The 20,877-nt window shown below is 49.3% G+C and overlaps 1 protein-coding gene across 1 annotated transcript in view; it reads right to left on the bottom strand.

Annotated features, from left to right (window-relative positions):
* LOC110532566 (integrin alpha-5) overlaps nt 1-20,877 on the bottom strand; it is an 88,197-nt gene that overhangs the window by 16,811 nt on the left and 50,509 nt on the right. The window contains exons 19-26 of the mRNA XM_036988561.2: nt 18,359-18,426; nt 9,826-9,976; nt 9,388-9,480; nt 7,787-7,866; nt 7,492-7,572; nt 7,223-7,328; nt 4,922-5,080; nt 2,477-2,584 (exon numbers count right to left, since the gene is read on the bottom strand). Of these exons, the coding sequence (XP_036844456.2) occupies nt 2,477-2,584; nt 4,922-5,080; nt 7,223-7,328; nt 7,492-7,572; nt 7,787-7,866; nt 9,388-9,480; nt 9,826-9,976; nt 18,359-18,426 (846 nt within the window). The remainder of the gene's footprint in view (nt 1-2,476; nt 2,585-4,921; nt 5,081-7,222; nt 7,329-7,491; nt 7,573-7,786; nt 7,867-9,387; nt 9,481-9,825; nt 9,977-18,358; nt 18,427-20,877) is intronic.

Genomic DNA, 20,877 nt, shown 5'->3' with positions numbered 1-20,877 from the left:
CTAAATGCATGATTTAAAAACTGGTGCAGAGGTCAGTAGAGAGGGAGGAGGTGGATAGTAGGCTTGGGCGGTATACTGGGGTATCTTGAAATGCAGAGTGTATGATTTTCAATACCCCAAAAAGTAAAATAAGTAAAGGCAACGTTAACTCTGCAGGCCATACTGCAGGCCAAACAAATATAACAAAGAGCTCAATGTTATGATCCCCATCCAGGGCTGCTTCCAATTAGAAAGAGATTGAGGGAATGTCATGAAACAAAAAATGCAGCACGCAGTCAACGCTCACCGCCATCCAACATTATTGCCCAACCACTGAAACCAGCCCACTTTTTAGAATACACAATCTTAATGAAATCCTCATCATGGGAGCTGGGTGCCTTCGTTGTAAACCTCCAAAAACGGACTTTTAGTGCTTTCGTGGTAGACAGGACCCACCCCCCGGGCCTGGGCGAAGCTGAGGGAGCCTCGTGGGCCTGGGGTCTGGGGGGGGCTGAGGGAGCCTGGTGGGCCTGGGGTCTGGGGAGGCTGAGGGAGCCTGGTGGGTCTGGGGGGGGCTGAGGGAGCCTGGTGGGCCTGGGGTCTGGGGGAGGCTGAGGGAGCCTGGTGGGCCTGGGGTCTGGGGAGGCTGAGGGAGCCTGGTGGGTCTGGGGGGGGCTGAGGGAGCCTGGTGGGCCTGGGGTCTGGGGGAGGCTGAGGGAGCCTGGTGGGCCTGGGGTCTGGGGGAGGCTGAGGGAGCCTGGTGGGCCTGGGGTCTGGGGGAGGCTGAGGGAGCCTGGTGGGCCTGGGGGGGGGCTGAGGGAGCCTGGTGGGCCTGGGGAAATGGTCCATATGGATATGGTCCAGTGCCAAAGATGCTTCAGCCATTAGTCCCCCTATCCTCCCTAATGGGGCGGCCTAGGTCAAGGGCAGGAGATGGGGGCTGGGAGGATAGCTGCTGTTCCCACAATGAGTAGAATAGCAGCGACTGGCTATATAATGCAGGTGTGTGTGTTTGTGTTTTAGTGTACAATGACAGCCACTGTGTGATATGAATGTAAATAATAATTACACCTTCATTTTTCTGGATTGTACCAATAGCAGTTTAGAGACCAAGCTCAGCTGACAGTGTGTCTATTTACAGGTCTTCTAGGACGAGGCCAGCCATACAGCAAGGTCTCCCTCATTTATCAGACAACCTACTGAAACCAGATTCAATCAAGGGGCTGAACAAAACTAACACACTTTGTATTTCTATTCAAAGACCTTTTCAACAAAGACGTCTGTCCTTCGTTCCAAGTTAGCATGACAACTAAAGCGCTAAGAGTGAAACAAAGAATGGAAGACTTTCTAGAAACGTGTCATCGGGCAGGCTTGATAAACGAGGGGTCGGAAAGAGCAACAGATGGGGGGACAAAGATCTCTTTCAGTGCTGCAGGTAGTGACAGACAGAGGGAGAGGGAAAACAGAGGGAGAGATAGCTGGTACTGCAACTGGTTGGATCAAATCAAAATCAAATCAAATCTTTTTTGACACATGCGCTGAATACAACAGGTGTAGGTAGACCTTACAGTGAAATGCTTACTTACAAGCCCTTAACCAACAATGCAGTTTAAACAAAAAATAAGTTTTAAGTAAAAAATAGATGAGTAAAAAATAAATAAATAACAAATCATTAAAGAGCAGTAGTAAAATAACAACAGTGAGGCTATATCAGTTGGGCCAGTGTGTGCCAGGGCAGGGTGTCTGCACTAACAACACCACGGTCTGTCAACTAACACCATGACCAAACCGGACGCGTGAGTCCCAACGTGCGCAAATGGATTTTGTCCCCCCACCACAAACGTGATCACGACACACAGGTTGAAATACAAAACTATCAAAACCAATTATATTAATTTGGGGACAGGTCGGACATGTATGTGTACATTTATTTTGCAATGCTCGCACACGCGACGCGAGCGGTGTGGTCAGCATGTAACCAGATCATCATGCCCAGGTGGTTCACCTAGTTCCACAGATCCCCCTACTCTCATGCCCTTACTGCCCAAGCTCCACCCCGTCTCCCTGCAGCCCTTTAATGTTAATCCCCAAAGCAGGGAGCACCACCACCCCACGCCCTCTGACCCCTCCCCCTTAATTACATCATACCTCATTAGCCAATCCCAGGGGGTTTATCTAAGAGCAGGACCAGGCCAGAGCCACCGTCCCAGATTAACAACATGCCATGGCTCCAAGTGAATCAGAGGAACATAGAAGGTTCAACTCTCCAGCTCAGATCTATATCCAAAGAAATGCCCCTGGTCTCTACCATCCACTTGTGCTGTTAATTGTAACTATTTGACAACAGGAAACAGTCCTTAACAATCAGAGGTTAAAAACAAGCCCTGCTTATCACTCTAAAAGCCTGTTGAATTAGGGTCATTGCCCTAATAACTAATTTCAGCATTAGCTTTCTCCATCGCTCTGTCCATCAGTCTGGCATTGTGTATGACCTCACCAGGTTAGTGTGCTCTGCCAGCTGGTCTCTCTGGACTTCTCTCCTCTCGATCTGGTGATCCTGACCAGGCACAAGTAGGGGCGGCTGCTCTGTGGAAGTCTGCTGGAGCTGAGGAGAGAGGGAAAGAAGATTCTGACCCATTAGGTCAACACATTACGGACACTGACCTCACCCATGAGAGAAGAGTACACCACCCATTAGGTCAATGCATTACAGACACTGACCTCACCCATGACAGAAGAGTACACCACCCATTAGGTCAATGCATTACAGACACTGACCTCACCCATGACCGAAGAGTACACCATCCATTAGGTCAATACATTACAGACACTGACCTCACCCATGACAGAAGAGTACACCACCCATTAGGTCAATGCATTACAGACACTGACCTCACCCATGACCGAAGAGTACACCATCCATTAGGTCAATACATTACAGACACTGACCTCACCCATGACAGAAGAGTACACCACCCATCCTTATCCTCATCATTAATCTAGTGCATGTTGGGTCTCATCCTCATCATTAATCTACTGCATGTGGGGTCTCATCCTCATCATTAATCTACTGCATGTGGGGTCTCATCCTCATCATTAATCTAGTGCATGTGGGGTCTCATCATTAATTTAGTGCATGTGGGGTTTCATCATTAATCTAGTGCATGTGGGTCTCATCCTCATCATTAATCTAGTGCATATGCGGTCTTATCAGGGGTAAGCAAAATAAAAATGTGATTTGCAAAGATTTGGGTGAGTTTTGGGTAGCCTCGTTTCACTGCCAAAAATAAAATTAAACCATCTAGTGTTCAGCGAAATAACAACACAATGTCAAATACAGGTAGCCTAGTCAAATAATTAACATCCAATCACATTAACCGCTACTCTCTCGTGGGAATTCCACTAACGGTCTGTATGTAGCCAAACGTAGCTTCTGCTCATATTGGTATCTGTACTGATGGCGCAAAAGCCATGACAGGGAGACATAGTGGAGTGATCACGGGTGTGCCAGCAGTTTCTTCCGATGCCACTTGGGGACACTGCAGCATCCACGAGAGGCTCTTGCTGCCAAGTGAATGCCTGACAGCTTGAAATACATTTTGGAACCTACAGTGAAAAAGGTTAACTTTGTTAAAGCAAGGCCCCTATTTTCTGCACTATGCAATGATATGGGCAGTGACCATGTAACGCTTTACAACATACAGAAAGAAGTGCGCTGGTTATCAAGGGGCAAAGTATTGACACTTTTTTAAATTGAGAGACGAGCTTAAAGTTTTCTTTACTGACCATCATTTTCACTTGTCTGGCTGCTTGCATGATGACGAGTTTCTCACACGACTGGCCTATCTGGGTGATGTTTTTTCTCGCCTGAATGATCGTTAGTGACCCATCCTTATCCTCATCATTAATCTAGTGCATGTTGGGTCTCATCCTCATCATTAATCTAGTGCATGTGGGGTCTTATCCTCATCATTAATCTAGTGCATGTTGGGTCTCATCCTCATCATTAATCTAGTGCATGTGGGGTCTTATCCTCATCATTAATCTAGTGCATGTGGGGTCTTATCCTCATCATTAATCTAGTGCATGTGGGGTCTTATCCTCATCATTAATCTAGTGCATGTGGGGTCTTATCCTCATCATTAATCTAGTGCATGTGGGGTCTTATCCTCATCATTAATCTAGTGCATGTGGGGTCTTATCCTCATCATTAATCTAGTGCATGTGGGGTCTTATCCTCATCATTAATCTAGTTAATGTGGGGTCTTATCCTCATCATTAATCTAGTGCATGTGGGGTCTTATCCTCATCATTAATCTAGTGCATGTGGGGTCTTATCCTCATCATTAATCTAGTGCATGTGGGGTCTTATCCACATGGCTTTGTACAGATCACCGCTAAATGGACAACCACGTCGGGCCCATCTCAGCATCTGTTTTAGAAGTTCTAGACACAAACAAGCGAGCCCATGTGAACCCTGAGGTCCCTTTCTGCTGGGTTTTAGCCAAACATTAAATGGAGAAGATGAGTGAGTATCGGTACAGAAGTGGTTCATCAAGCTGTATTGGGCTGAGGGAAGACCAGAGAGATCAAAGTGACCGTAAGGCTGGTGTCCTGGGTGGGGCTGGTTAGGCTGGGAGGGAGTTGGGTGTGGAGAGCTGAGACTGTTAATCACACACTGAATTATAACCTTTGGGATATCTTCACAGTGCCTGTCTCTCTGAAGTGTTCTAGACTCACAGATGAGCCTCATGTGACCCTGAGAAGGGTGTGTGTGTGTGCATGTGTGCGTGTGTGCATGTGTGCGTGTGTGTGTGTGTGTGTGTGTGTGTGTGAATATGTTGACCGTGAGAGAAGATGTGTTTGAGACCTGCTCCACCTTTACAAAAGTGTTACATTCCTTGTCATACATCCAAAGACATGCCAGTAATTGACTGCTCACCTTGAGCTGCAGGTAGTTGATGGAGTGGTTGGTGGTGCAGTTGAGGGGTCCCTCAGTAGACATCTCCAGAGGGTAGAGGAGACCCTGGCCCTGAACACTGAGAGGACAGCTGAGCTGCAGCACTGTGTGGCTGATCCCACTGGGACCTTTGTTCACCAGCTGACAGGGACAGGGGAGAGAACGAGGAGGAAGAGAGAAAGTAAGTAGAATATTACAAGAATATAATCCCCCACCTAGTCTTTCTTCTCAAAAAATGAATCTGTTCAGGCTGACCCAGACCTCCAGGAAATGTAATGTTGATGTGATGTCATCTAAACTTGAGCACTGTTTTTCTTCCTGTTCTAAGAAAGGTTGTCCGGTGGGATGTCTGACAACATAAGTCTAGGTTGTCCTTACAAATTGAGTTAGACTTGTGATGATGTAAGGCTCAAAACAAACCCCTGTGCGTCCTGGAATGTCTTTATTTCTTCTTCTTTCTCTTTCACAACATTCACAAGGCCGCAGGGGTTACCAGAATGTGTACTGCGAGCATGAGCTGACCAACTGGCAAGTGTCTTCACTGACATTTTCAACCTCTCCCTGTCCGAGTCTGTAATACAAACCTGTTGTAAGCAGACCACCATAGTACCTGTGCCCAAGAACACTAAGGCAACTACTGACCCGTAGCACTCACGTCTGTAGCCATGAAGTGCTTTGAAAGTCTGGTCATGGCTCACAACACCATTATCCCCAAAATCCTAGACCCACTCCAATTTACAAACCGTCCCAACAGATCCACAGATGATGCAATCTCCATTGCACTCCACACTGCCCTTTCCCACCTTGACAAAAGAACACCTATGTGAGAATGCTATTCATTGACTACAGCTCAGCGTTCAACACCATAGTGCACTCTAGTCTCATCAATAAGCTAAGGACCCTGGGACTAAACACCTCCCTCTGCAACTGGATCCTGGACTTCCTGACGGGCTGCCCCCAAGTGGTACGGGTTGGTACCAACACATCCGCCACGCTGTTCCTCAACACAGGGGCCCCTCAGGGGTGCGTGCTCAGTCCCCTCCTGTACTCCCTGTTCAGTCATGACTGCATGGCCAGGCACAACTCCAACACCATCATTAAGCTTGCCAATGACACAACAATGGTAGGCTTGATCACCGACAATGACGAGACAGCCTATAGGGAGGAGGTCAGAGACCTGGCCATGTGGTGCCAGGGCAACAACCTCTCCCTCAACGTGATCAAGACAAAGGAGATGATTGTGGACTACAGGAAAAAGAGGACCGAGCACACCCCCATTCTCATCGACGGGCTGTTGTGGAGCAGGTTGAGAGCTTCAAGTTCCTTGGTGTCCACATCACCAACAAACTAACATGGTCCAAGCACACCAAGACAGTCGTGAAGAGGCCGGGACAAAACCTATTCCCCCTTGGCATTGGTCCTCAGATCCTCAAAAGGTTCTACAGCTGCACCATCGAGAGCTGGTTGCTAAAACATTCTAAACATCTTCTACCCCCAATCCATCTTCTACCCCCAATCCACACCTCAACACCTAATCAAATGGCTACATAGACTATTTGCATAGTCTCCCCCCCACCCCTCTTTTACACAGCTGCTACTCTCTGTTGTTGTCATCTATGCATAGTCACTTTAATAATCCTACCTAGATATACATACTACCTCAACTAACTGGTGCCCCCGCACATTGACTCTTGTACAGGTACCCCCTGTATATAGTCTCGCTATTGTTGTTTTACTGCTGCTCTTTAATTACTTTTATTGTTACTTTTTTATTTTATTACTTTTATTTAGTTACTTTTATTTCTTATTCTTATCTGTATTTTTTTAAACTGCATTGTTGGTTAGGGGCTCGTAAGTAAGCATTTCACTGTACGGTGAATGTGACTAATACAATTTCATTTGAAGTAGTGTCCATCTGGTGTGCTTCTCAGCTTCTCCAGGAAGTAGTGTCAGTCTGGTTTGCTTCTCTGTTTCTTCAGGAAGTAGTGTCTGTCTGGTGTGCTTCTACACAAAGGCCACTGTCTGGGAAGTACTACCTGCTACTACAGACCTGCTAAAGGTCAGTGTCTTCTGTATAGAACCCTGTGCTACATCCCGATGACTCTGCCTGTCCAGCTGGCTAGCAGCTAGCCTCCTGGAGGGCCTCTGGCTGCTTACATTGAAAAAAGAGAATGTCCATGATGCACTTCCCTTTTTCTATGCATTGAATGTTCCATTGGATCTTCCCACCATAATCCTAATCCTAACCTGCCCGACCCCAACCCCAACCCTCTGGCTCCTTACTTCATAGACGTGTTGGATTACAGGCCCAATGTCCTGCTCCTCCTGGGGGGTCTTGGAGACCTTCCAGTTGAGGGGAGGGAAGAAGACCTTGTCTGGCCGGGAGACACTTCAAAAAGAGAGAGAGCAGAGAGAAGGAGATGGCAGCGAGAGAGTGAGTGACTGTGTGTGTGTGTTTGGGGGGTTAAAGAATAGCACTTCTATGGAGTTCCAAAAGGTTTTCTAACACTGACAGAGTTTCTTCCAACCGCCAGACTTCCCTCTGAACTCACCCCTGTAAAATAACATTGGCCTGGACAACCACCTCCAGTTTGTAGGGCACCACCTCACTGTGGGAATTATTCTCATTTTTACTGTGGAAAGAGGGAGAGAGAGAGGGTGGTGAAGTACAGAATACACACACCTATCAGCAACTGTCTGGTAAGAGCGGCTTGGAAAGTTTAGCCTTCAATTATTTTGTCAATGACACAAACACATGTCCAGTTATAGTCCCAGTTCAAACACATGTCCAGTTATAGTCCCAGTTCAAACATATGCTTAGAGAGGAGAGGTAACTGTGAGTCATACCTGCGGATCTGCAGCTCAAACTGAACCGTCTTGTGTGTGTCCTTCAGTCGTGGCACAGTGAAACGCAGGCCTGCCCACAGCTGCAGATGAGAAGCAACGTGGTCAAGGACTACAGCCCCAACATGATGTAAGAGAGACAGGTACTAATGGCTAAGGGATATTGCAACCAACAGAACAAAGCCAACCTTGTGAGGGAACCTGTGCACTGTTTGGTTACTATTTTTTACACATACAGTACAGAGACAGTGAGCAGACTACAGCAAATCCTGGGGGGGCAGAGTTCCCATCAGGCTAACAGGCCTCTCCTCTTCTCTCCTCTCTGTTCTGTTCAGAGGTCAATCAATCAGTACTCTCTGTCTATCTGTCTGTCTGCCTGTCTGTCTGGGTGGTATACAGCTGTAATACACCTGGGCCTGCAGGTCTGGGAGTTCCTGGTTACAGCATTCTGTTCTGCTGCCCTTCTCTCTATTGGAATGTCATGCCACTTTTATCTTCCATCCAAACCACATGCACATACAGCACAGTAATTGCAATCAGGAGACCAGCAAGGTTAAAGCTTTTACTATTTAAGTGTGTGTGTGTGTGTGTGTGTGTGTGTGTGTGTGTGTGTGTGTGTGTGTGTGTGTGTGTGTGTGTGTGTGTGTGTGTGTGTGTGTGTGTGTGTGTGTGTGTGTGTGTGTGTGTGTGTGCAATGAAAATACTGCTCATAAAAAGGCTGGTTTCTCCCTGGCTCAATGAATATATTAATCCATATCATCTGTCTGTATATATGCAATTATGAATTATCACTAATCCACTCCAGGGACAAACTAGCCCAGGTATAATCAGCGCACACAATGAGTATTACAATGGCAGGATCTATATATACACTATGTATTTGTTGCATACTAAAGTTTTTCAACTTTAGTTTACACTTGAAATAAAACCATTTTATCAGAAAAACCTCTCCACCAACGTCCACTTTAGTCTTCCTCTGGAGTCAGACACACTACAAACCCACAGCAACAACCTGCCCACGACCAGCAGGTCATTAGGAGGGAACCTCTGCTCAGCAGGGAAGTAGACCAGCTTCCTGCTAACCGGACAGGGACTTCCTCTCTGAATACTGATGTAACATGACAAGGTCTTTCCTGTCCAGTTCTCTACCAACCCCTCGATAGCATAACACAATCCCTTCTTTCACACAGGAGAAAAAAGGGATTCTCTGCATAGCTCCGATGACTGTTTTCCCCCCTAAACAAATCTCAGAGGGCTAGCGCACTATTCCACTGGTCATCACCACTCATCAGAACCAATGAAGGATATTGCTTATGAGTAGGGCCAGGACCATGTGACATAATCAGGAAAACCTGGTTGCCCTATTCATAATCAATGCGCTTCAGAAAGGTCTTGCGTAGGACCAGAGCGGGAGTTTCTTTTTAGGTCCATGTGACCTCATTCGGATTGAGACCAAGATGGCTGAAACGTCAACAATGTTTTCACTTCAAGAGCCAGAACTGCTCCTGTTTTCCACCCATGTGACCTAACCAAAAAATACTCCTGACCCTACTCATAAACAACACTTTCAGAAAGGGCGAGCAGAACCTAAATCCTTGACTTACGCTGGTGCCAGACTTCATGGGATTGCCCAGGTCACAGCTGAGGTAGCGGGTCTGGTTCTCAGCCTCGTAGCTACAGGTCAGCTGGGTCAGGCTCTGGGTGAGAAAGAAGAGAAAATATTTTGAAATTAGAACACAATAGAGAAGAAATATATTTACAATCTATAGACTCATTTTATAATTTCATCCTTATGTAAATAGGCTACTCTCAATTAGCTCAAATCTATTTTGCAAGATGGCGTGTTAAAGATGGCAACAGTCAGCAACATTATAAAACGTTTCACAACTCAAGAACATTTGGTTCCACTTAAAGTTTTCATAACTTCCATAACAGTCCTCCCAATAAATCTATCATTGTAAGTCTTATAAGCCAATAGACTGGGAGCCTCCATATCTAATAGAAATGCTGGGGTGAGCTGAATGTTTAGTATTTGCTCTCACCTCGTTATTGCGAGCTATACCGCTGTAGTCTGCTTCAGGAGGTAACACCACATACAATTCAGCCTCATAGGCCCCACCTTCACCCTCGTTCCGCGCGTTGAAAGTCAAGGTCAGCAAGTTGTCATCACCTAGGTACACTTCCTTCCTGTCCCTGATGGACCAACAAAACCAGAAATGGATTACTAATAGGGTCAGAGGTCAGGTCAAGAGGTGTCAGGTCTCTGAGGGTAAATAAGCACAGAGAGGTGGGAGAGAGAACTGTTAAAGCTTTGTGTACAGTTCAGATAGTAGTTGGCAATAGCAGTCTGGCCACTAACATGTTTTGTTGCTACAGCCTGATACTTTGTGCTTTGTCTCTTCCTCTTCCCTGTTCAGGCTTTCTGCTCTACATATCAGGCTGATTTAGAGCTGGGATTCAGAACGGGACACAGCCCAAAGCACATAGATTCATCTCAGGAAATTCCCTCCCCCTCCCCCTGACCCTCTTTCCTCCCCCCTTGCATCCCCCTCACACAAAACGTTTCCAATGTAGCAGTAAAGTCATACATGCGATAGAGCACAGACTAGGACTTTAAAACATCTCCGCCTTCCCCTCGATCTCTCCCTCCAGCTCTCTCCCTCTCTGAACACAATGAGAGAGGAATACCATACAAGGGCCACACAGACGCTTCTAATTACAGCTGAACTCATAAAACCAGGCAGAGAGGAAGCAACATGGACCATATTTCAAACACTGATCTTCTGCTGGCCAGTCAGCCAGCCAGCCTAGTCAGCCTCCTATAGCCAGTCTAGTCAGCCTCCTACAGTCAGCCAGTCTAGTCAGCCTCCTACAGTCAGCCAGCCTAGTCAGCCTCCTACAGTCAGCCAGCCTAGTCAGCCTCCTATAGCCAGTCTAGTCAGCCTCCTACAGTCAGCCAGTCTAGTCAGCCTCCTACAGTCAGCCAGCCTAGTCAGCCTCCTACAGTCAGCCAGCCTAGTCAGCCTCCTATAGCCAGTCTAGTCAGCCTCCTACAGTCAGCCAGTCTAGTCAGCCTCCTACAGTCAGCCAGCCTAGTCAGCCTCCTACAGTCAGCCAGCCTAGTCAGCCTCCTACAGTCAGCCAGCCTAGTCAGCCTCCTACAGTCAGCCAGCCTAGTCAGCCTCCTACAGTCAGCCAGCCTAGTCAGCCTCCTACAGTCAGCCAGCCTAGTCAGCCTCCTACAGTCAGACAGCCTAGTCAGCTTCCTATAGTCAGACAGCCTAGTCAGCCTCCTACAGTCAGACAGCCTAGTCAGCCTCCTACAGTCAGACAGCCTAGTCAGCCTCCTACAGCCAGACAGCCTAGTCAGCCTCCTACAGCCAGACAGCATAGTCAGCCTCCTACAGCCAGACAGCCTAGTAAGCCTCCTACAGCCAGCCAGCCTAGTCAGCATCCTACAGCCAGAAAGCCTAGTCAGCCTCCTACAGTCAGACAGCCCAGTCAGCCTCCTACAGCCAGTCTAGTCAGCCTCCTACAGCCAGTCTAGTCAGCCTCCTACAGCCAGACAGTCTAGTCAGCCTCCTACAGTCAGCCAGCCTAGTCAGCCTCCTACAGCCAGACAGCCTAGTCAGCCTCCTACAGTCAGACAGCCTAGTCAGCCTCCTACAGCCAGTCTAGTCAGCCTCCTACAGCCAGACAGCCTAGTAAGCCTCCTACAGCCAGACAGCATAGTCAGCCTCCTACAGCCAGACAGCCTAGTAAGCCTCCTATAGCCAGTCTAGTCAGCCTCCTACAGCCAGACAGCATAGTCAGCCTCCTACAGCCAGTCTAGTCAGCCTCCTACAGTCAGCCAGCCTAGTCAGCCTCCTACAGCCAGACAGCCTAGTCAGCCTCCTAAAGCCAGACAGCCTAGTCAGCCTCCTACAGCCAGACAGCATAGTCAGCCTCCTACAGCCAGACAGCATAGTCCGCCTCATACAGCCAGTCTAGTCAGCCTCCTACGGCCAGTCTAGTCAGCCTCCTACAGTCAGCCAGCCTAGTCAGCCTCCTACAGTCAGACAGCCTAGTCAGCCTCCTACAGTCAGACAGGCTAGTCAGCCTCCGACAGTCAGAAAGCCTAGTCAGCCTCCTACAGTCAGACAGCCTAGTCAGCTTCCTATAGTCAGACAGCCTAGTCAGCCTCCTACAGTCAGACAGCCTAGTCAGCCTCCTACAACCAGACAGCCTAGTCAGCCTCCTACAGTCAGACAGCCTAGTCAGCCTCCTACAGCCAGACAGCCTAGTCAGCCTCCTACTGTCAGACAGCCTAGTCAGCCTCCTACTGTCAGACAGCCTAGTCAGCCTCCTACAGTCAGACAGCCTAGTCAGCCTCTTACAGTCAGACAGCCTAGTCAGCTTCCTACAGTCAGACAGCCTAGTCAGCCTCCTACAGTCAGACAGCCTAGTCAGCCTCCTACAGCCAGACAGCCTAGTCAGCCTCCTACAGCCAGACAGCCTAGTCAGACTCTTACAGTCAGACAGCCTAGTCAGCCTCCTACAGTCAGACAGCCTAGTCAGCCTCCTACAGTCAGACAGCCTAGTCAGCCTCCTACAGTCAGACAGCCTAGTCAGCCTTCTACAGCCAGACAGCCTAGTCAGCCTCCTACAGCCAGACAGCCTAGTCAGCCTCCTACAGTCAGACAGCCTAGTCAGCCTCCTACAGTCAGACAGCCTAGTCAGCCTCCTACAGTCAGACAGCCTAGTCAGCCTCCTACAGCCAGACAGCCTAGTCAGCCTCCTACAGCCAGACATCATAGTCAGCCTCCTACAGCCAGCCAGCCTAGTCAGCCTCCTACAGCCAGTCTAGTCAGCCTCCTACAGTCAGCCAGCCTAGTCAGCCTCCTACAGCCAGACAGCCTAGTCAGCCTCCTACAGCCAGACAGCCTAGTCAGCCTCCTACAGCCAGACAGCATAGTCAGCCTCCTACAGCCAGACAGCCTAGTAAGCCTCCTACAGCCAGCCAGCCTAGTCAGCATCCTACAGCCAGAAAGCCTAGTCAGCCTCCTACAGTCAGACAGCCTAGTCAGCCTCCTACAGCCAGTCTAGTCAGCCTCCTACAGTCAGCCAGCCTAGTCAGCCTCCTACAGCCAGACAGCCTAGTCAGCCTCCTACAGTCAGACAGCCTAGTCAGCCTCCTACAGCCAGACAGCCTAGTAAGCCTCCTACAGCCAGACAGCATAGTCAGCCTCCTACAGCCAGACAGCCTAGTAAGCCTCCTATAGCCAGTCTAGTCAGCCTCCTACAGCCAGACAGCATAGTCAGCCTCCTACAGCCAGTCTAGTCAGCCTCCTACAGCCAGACAGCCTAGTCAGCCTCCTACAGCCAGACAGCCTAGTCAGCCTCCTAAAGCCAGACAGCCTAGTCAGCCTCCTACAGCCAGACAGCCTAGTCAGCCTCCTACAGTCAGACAGCCTAGTCAGCCTTCTACAGCCAGACAGCCTAGTCAGCCTCCTACAGCCAGACAGCCTAGTCAGCCTCCTACAGTCAGACAGCCTAGTCAGCCTCCTACAGTCAGACAGCCTAGTCAGCCTCCTACAGTCAGACAGCCTAGTCAGCCTCCTACAGCCAGACAGCCTAGTCAGCCTCCTACAGCCAGACATCATAGTCAGCCTCCTACAGCCAGCCAGCCTAGTCAGCCTCCTACAGCCAGTCTAGTCAGCCTCCTACAGTCAGCCAGCCTAGTCAGCCTCCTACAGCCAGACAGCCTAGTCAGCCTCCTACAGCCAGACAGCCTAGTCAGCCTCCTACAGCCAGACAGCATAGTCAGCCTCCTACAGCCAGACAGCCTAGTAAGCCTCCTACAGCCAGCCAGCCTAGTCAGCATCCTACAGCCAGAAAGCCTAGTCAGCCTCCTACAGTCAGACAGCCTAGTCAGCCTCCTACAGCCAGTCTAGTCAGCCTCCTACAGTCAGCCAGCCTAGTCAGCCTCCTACAGCCAGACAGCCTAGTCAGCCTCCTACAGTCAGACAGCCTAGTCAGCCTCCTACAGCCAGACAGCCTAGTAAGCCTCCTACAGCCAGACAGCATAGTCAGCCTCCTACAGCCAGACAGCCTAGTAAGCCTCCTATAGCCAGTCTAGTCAGCCTCCTACAGCCAGACAGCATAGTCAGCCTCCTACAGCCAGTCTAGTCAGCCTCCTACAGCCAGACAGCCTAGTCAGCCTCCTATAGCCAGACAGCCTAGTCAGCCTCCTAAAGCCAGACAGCCTAGTCAGCCTCCTACAGTCAGAAAGCCTAGTCAGCCTCCTACAGTCAGACAGCCTAGTCAGCTTCCTATAGTCAGACAGCCTAGTCAGCCTCCTACAGTCAGACAGCCTAGTCAGCCTCCTACAGCCAGACAGCCTAGTCAGCCTCCTACAGCCAGACAGCCTAGTCAGCCTCTTACAGTCAGACAGCCTAGTCAGCCTCCTACAGTCAGACAGCCTAGTCAGCCTCCTACAGTCAGACAGCCTAGTCAGCCTTCTACAGCCAGACAGCCTAGTCAGCCTCCTACAGCCAGCCTAGTCAGCCTCCTACAGCCAGACAGCCTAGTCAGCCTCCTACAGTCAGACAGCCTAGTCAGCCTCCTATAGCCAGACAGCCTAGTCAGCCTCTTACAGTCAGACAGCCTAGTCAGCTTCCTACAGTCAGACAGCCTAGTCAGCTTCCTACAGCCAGACAGCCCAGTCAGCCTCCTACAGTCAGACAGCCTAGTCAGCCTCCTACAGCCAGACAGCCTAGTCAGCCTCCTACAGCCAGACAGCCTAGTCAGACTCTTACAGTCAGACAGCCTAGTCAGCCTCCTACAGTCAGACAGCCTAGTCAGCCTCCTACAGTCAGACAGCCTAGTCAGCCTTCTACAGCCAGACAGCCTAGTCAGCCTCCTACAGCCAGACAGCCTAGTCAGCCTCCTACAGCCAGACAGCCTAGTCAGCCTCCTACAGCCAGACAGCCTAGTCAGCCTCCTACAGTCAGACAGCCTAGTCAGCCTCCTACAGTCAGACAGCCTAGTCAGCCTCCTACAGTCAGACAGCCTAGTCAGCCTCCTATAGCCAGACAGCATAGTCAGCCTCCTACAGCCAGCCTAGTCAGCCTCCTACAGCCAGACAGCCTAGTCAGCCTCCTACAGCCAGCCTAGTCAGCCTCCTACTCCGTGCTGCTGCTCCAGTTTCAACTACTCTGCCTGCGGCTATGGAATCCTGACCTGTTCACCGGACGTGCTACCTGTCCCAGACCGGCTGTTTTCAACTCCCTAGAGACAGCAGGAGCGGTAGAGATACTCTTAATGATCGGCTATGAAAAGCCAACTGACATTTACTCCTGAAGTGCTGACCTGTTGCACCCTCGACAACTACTGTGATTATTATTATTTGACCATGCTGGTCATTTATGAACATTTGAACATCTTGGCCATGTTCTGTTATAATCTCCACCCAGCACAGCCAGAAGAGGACTGGCCACCCCTCATAGCCTGGTTCCTGTCTAGGTTTCTTCCTAGGTTCTGGCCTTTCTAGGGAGTTTTTCCTAGCCACCGTGCTTCTACATCTGCATTGCTTGCTGTTTGGGGTTTTAGGCTGGGTTTCTGTACAGCACTTTGAGATATCAGCTGATGTACGAAGGGCTATATAAATAAATTTGATTTGATCCTACAGTCAGCCAGCCTAGTCAGCCTCCTACAGCCAGCCTAGTCAGCCTCCTACAGCCAGCCTAGTCAGCCTCCTACAGCCAGCCTAGTCAGCCTCCTACAGCCAGCCTAGTCAGCCTCCTACAGCCAGCCTAGTCAGCCTCCTACTGCCAGCCAACCAGCCTCCTACAGCCAGACAGCCTCCTACAGCCAGCCAGCCTCCTACAGCCAGCCTAGTCAGCCTCCTACTGCCAGCCAACCAGCCTCCTACAGCCAGACAGCCTCCTACAGCCAGCCAGCCAGCCTCCTACAGCCAGCCTCCTACAGCCAGCCAAGTCAGACTAAAACAGCCAGCCAGCCTAGTCAGACTCCAACAGCCAGGGACACTTCTTGAAAGTCCAATATCTTGAAAACTTGACTGCTGACATACAAAACAGTTTGGGACTGTATCAAGTGGACTAATGAAAAAAATTCCGAAATAGTTTGAGTGGATTTTCCCTTTAAAGAAAACAAAGGGCTAACATTGAAAGAACCCATAAAAAACAAAAACCTTTCCCCTGGGGCATTTGTGGAACAGGTTGTGTGCCTTGGCAGGAAAACAGTAGAAATATCAACTACAGGAATGAAGGATATGTCTCGGATACATTGCTGGGAATTTCATCATTGACCCTTTGCCCCAAGCTACTATTATACAAAGTATTGAAATGAATGCAGCACTATCATCATCTAACTGCCAAAGACAGTTAATGCATTATGATTTTCCTCAACTGAACTCACTATCGCCCTGTAGCACTCACTTCTGTCATCATGAAGTGCAATGAGAGGCTAGTTAAGGATCATATCACCCCTACCTTACATGACACTCTAGACCCACTTCAATTTACTTACCGCCCCAATAGAACCACAGACGATGCAATCGCCATTGGACTGCACACTGCCCTATCCCATCTGGACAAGGGGAATATCTACGTAAGAATGCTGTTCATTGACTATAGCTCAGCCTTCAACACCATAGTGGCCTCCAAGCTCATCATCAAACTCAGGGCTCTGGGTCTGAACCCCGCCCTATGCAACTTCCTGACAGGCTGCCCCCAGGTGGTGAAGGTAGGAAACAACACCTCCACTTCACTGATCCTCAACACAGGGGCCCCACAAGGGTGTGTGCTCAGCCCCCTCTTGTACTCCCTGTCCACCCATGACTGCGTGGCCATGCATGTCTCCAACTCAATCATCAAGTTTGCAGACGACACAACAGCAGTAGGCCTGATTACCAACAATGATAAGACAGCCTACAGGGAGGAGGTGAGGGCCCTGGCGGACTGGTGCTAGGAAAATAACCTCTCCATCAACGTCAACAAAACGGAGCTGATCATGGACTTCAGGAAACACCAGAGGGAGCATGCCCCTATCCACATTGGCGGGACCGCAGTGGAGAAGGTGAAAAGCTTCAAGGTCCTCTGCGTACACATCACTGACGATCTGAAATGGTCCCCCCACACAGACAGTGTGGTGAAGAAGGTGCAACAGCACCTCTTCAACCTCAGGAGGCTGAAGAAATTTGGCTTGGCCCCTAAAACCCTCACAAACCTTTATAGATGCACAATTGAGAGCATCCTGTCGGGCTGTATCACCGCCTGGTACGGCAACTGCACTGCCGCAACCGCAGGGCTCTCCAGTGGGTGGTGTCGTCTGCCCAACACAGGGCTCTCCAGTGGGTGGTGTCATCTGCCCAACCGCAGGGCTCTCCAGTAGGTGGTGTCGTCTGCCCAACGCAGGGCTCTCCAGTGGGTGGTGTCGTCTGCCCAACACAGGGCTCTCCAGTGGGTGGTGTCATCTGACCAACACAGGGCTCTCCAGTGGGTGGTGTCGTCTGCCCAACACAGGGCTCTCCAGTGGGTGGTGTCATCTGCCCAACACATCACCGGAGGCACACTGCCTGCCCTCCAGGACACCTACATCACCTGATGTCACAGGACATCAACCACCCGAGCCATTGCCTGTTCACCCTGCTATCATCCAGAAGGCAAGGTCAGTACAGGTGCATCAAAGCTGGGACCGAGGTCTTTGTTTAAGTTTGGTCAGGGCGTGAGTTGGGGTGGGCATTCTATGTTTTTGTTCTATGTTTTGTATTTCTGCTTTTGGCCTGGTATGGTTCCCAATCAGAGGCACCTGTCAATCGTTGTCGCTGATTGAGAACCATACTTAGGCAGCCTGTTTTCCCACTATGATTGGTGGGTAGTTGTTTTGTGTCTTTGTATGTAGTTTACCAGACGGAACTGTTTCGGTTGTTCTTTTGTTTCTTTGTATTTTTAGTGTTCAGTGCTATTGATTAAAATTACGAACACTTACCACGCTGCATATTGGTCCGATCCTTCCTGTTCCTCATCAGAAGAGGAAGACAACCGTTACAAAAATGATAGGTCAGAAAGAGAGCAAGAGAGAGAGGGGGGGGCAAAATGCCCACAGATCAAAGTGTGTTGATGCTCTGAATACTACTTCAAACGATTCGAGAGGGAGGCTGGTACTGGTTGGCACACCTACAACTCTCTCCCCAGTCCCCATACGTTCCAACAAATCTGTTCCATCCCACCTGTCTTTTTCCCCCCACCAGCTTGACAGCCAATCCCTGTCCCTGTAGACCAGCACTCCTTCCTGTTTTCAAAGCAAAGTAGTATCCTCTGCTAGTGGAGCATTGTAGGGCTATTAACAGACTGGCTAAACTAAAGAAACGGGTGGAGCACGACACAGCTTTACTTACCCATCAGATCAAAACAACAACAAGGCCGACTCATCTGCATAGTGGGGTGAAGAGTTCACTTACTACAACCTGGCTCACAGTTGACCATACATAGCTATATTCTCCTGATCCAGTGGATGTCCTGGGCCGTGTATGGTCTAGGACTTATAGAGAAGGAAATGAAGGGACTAACTCACCCCTGCACCGCCAGCTTTAAGTCGGGAACACAGATGTTGTCTTCTCCACAGTCCAGCAGAATCTGGGCCTAGAGGAGGGAAGAAGATGAGACGAACACATTAAACAGTGACAGAGCTGATACATGATCACACAGGCCCCTTTAAAATTAAACCTACACTTCTTTCAATTAGAATTCACACAGAGAATTAGACACACTTTGCTTTGATGGTAAACATACAATAGAGTGACTGTAGCTGGACGGGACATGGAGGAATATATTCAAAAATGGAGGAATATATTCCAGTCCAACCCTCAACCGCCCACGAGTAGAGAGTCATCACTAAAGACCCGACACCTGCAATAATCCTGTTAACAGTCCTCTCTCCCGGGGAAGGTTATAGACTGTATGACTGTGTGTGTTGACACAAATAACACTAATTCAGCCCCATGTCTGACTTCACTTCCCTTTTGAGGGAAATGGCTCAATAAGAAGGCAGGAGAAGCTCAAGATCACGTCTGACTGTGTGATCAAAACCCCTCTTTTAAACCCTCTCTCTGGCCTGGGACACAGAGGCACAATATTTGGAGGGAAACCCTCCAGCTCAGCAGTGACTACCATCCCCCAGTTTCACACCTCTGGTCCTGGCTACTACGTTGGGCCCTTCCAGAACACTCTCCCCTGGCTAGAGTCATATGACCTGGACAGCCAGTCACAGGCTGTACCTGGTGGGGATCTCAAACCACCAACACAGTCTGTGCTTAAGTCTGTGACACAGCGGTGCAGAGACAGGTCAGAAGAACTCTGCACCACCTCAACTCAATTCTGTACCTTCTACATGGACAATCCTGCCTCTAGACATTCCCAAGCAGTATTAGTGCATCTTTGACAATAAAGCAACTGTACACTATTCACCACAACACGTCCAGTAGTCTATCCTCTTCCTTGTTTGCAGTGCGTGTCTGATTCGGCTCCAAACTTCGGCTTGCCTCTAGAAAAATGTTTGTGTTCTCGACAGCCGAAAAAACACTCACTGAGGTCCAAAACGTCACAAAACGTTGACATAAAATGTGCACAAACTCTTCCGAACTGTTTCAGCTGGGAATCATGCCGACGTCTTTAGGCCAGGGTGATCTTGAGGCCTAGACGCTACGGTAGAATGACCAGAAAGACATGAACTAAGCAGGAAAGGGTACAATAACCACTGAACGTGTGTGTGTGTGTGTGTGGCAGGCTTAGCGTAGGTAATGGTCTCCCTGTGTGATGATCATGATGCTTTAGTTGACAATGAGGATAATAAATATAAGTTGAGGGAGATTAGAAAGAGCTCAGCGCCTCCTCTGTCATTACACAGCCAGGGGTTCGAATTAAGGGAAAGCAGGGTAACCATAGTAACCTCCAGCTCACTCTGCCCCCTCCCTCAGTGAGTTCTGCATGGCCCACAGTCGGAGAAAAAGTTACAGATTCCTATCCTCGCTGAAGCTAAGAAATATCAACTGACAGTGCCCCGGCATCACGGCAACATGTGGAGCACATTACAGAGAAACTCTGAAACTACACAGAGGCATCAGTGAGCTCTCACTCGGCAACCAGAGGGTGTGAGAACCGGGGTAAACCACAACAGCCAGCCCAGTACATACGATGCCATATAGTGAAATCCATAATAAAGTATGGTGCATGTGATTAAATCCAGACGGTAGTCAGTAATCACCCCCCTACATGGTGTTACATTCACAATGGGTATCCATGATTAATGAAATATGTCAGGAGCTTTACACTACTACCCCCCCCCCCCCCCCCCCATACATCATAGACACACATGGGTTATTCGAGCCCCACTCTGAAGTTCAGTTTCAGTACTACAACAGAATTTTTAGAGTTGAGTATTTAGATGTAGTGTAAGTACAACACAGCAGATCTGATGAGGCCCGGGCAGCTTTGATACAACAAGGAGACACCAATGACAGGGCTCAGTCCTGCCCTGCTCAGAGGGAGAGAGAGAGGCTGCGGTTACTGTGTCTGGCTGCGTGGAAAGTCATCTCAACGGAGACTCTGTGCCACAAAACGTTCAAAACCCGGACAGATCATTTCAAGTCATCATTCTCAGGTCTCAAGTTATTTTATTTTATATTGAGCTGAGACTCAAGTCATCAAATTTGTTACTTGAGTCAGTGTCCACATTTGTGCCATATGGTCCAGCATGCCACAGCTGAAGGCAGGCAGCCCACACGTTGAGCCCTGCTCACGTCTTTCTCCCTCTCTCTGCCTGCCAGGAGAAGACTGGAAAAATTCAGACAAATCTACACCAGATGGCACATGGCCTGTGTGCTGCGAGCGAAGCACTGCATTGGCCCTACCCAGAATCTATTATCTATTATCTATATCTATTAACCCTGTGTGTCTGACTGCACCCCTCAGTCGGAACATGACTTACTGTATCAACCGTTACACCGCCTAGCTGGGCTGAAAGCTGCTATTCCTGGAGGGGCAGTCAAACTCTAACTCTCTCTCCACCATAGTGTGCACATGCCTCAAATTTCT

Source organism: Oncorhynchus mykiss, chromosome 9 (genome assembly GCF_057628025.1).
Source record: "Oncorhynchus mykiss isolate SJ-2025 chromosome 9, ASM5762802v1, whole genome shotgun sequence".
Taxonomy (NCBI): Eukaryota; Metazoa; Chordata; class Actinopteri; order Salmoniformes; family Salmonidae; genus Oncorhynchus; species Oncorhynchus mykiss.
This window is presented reverse-complemented; position numbering and strand designations above follow the sequence as displayed.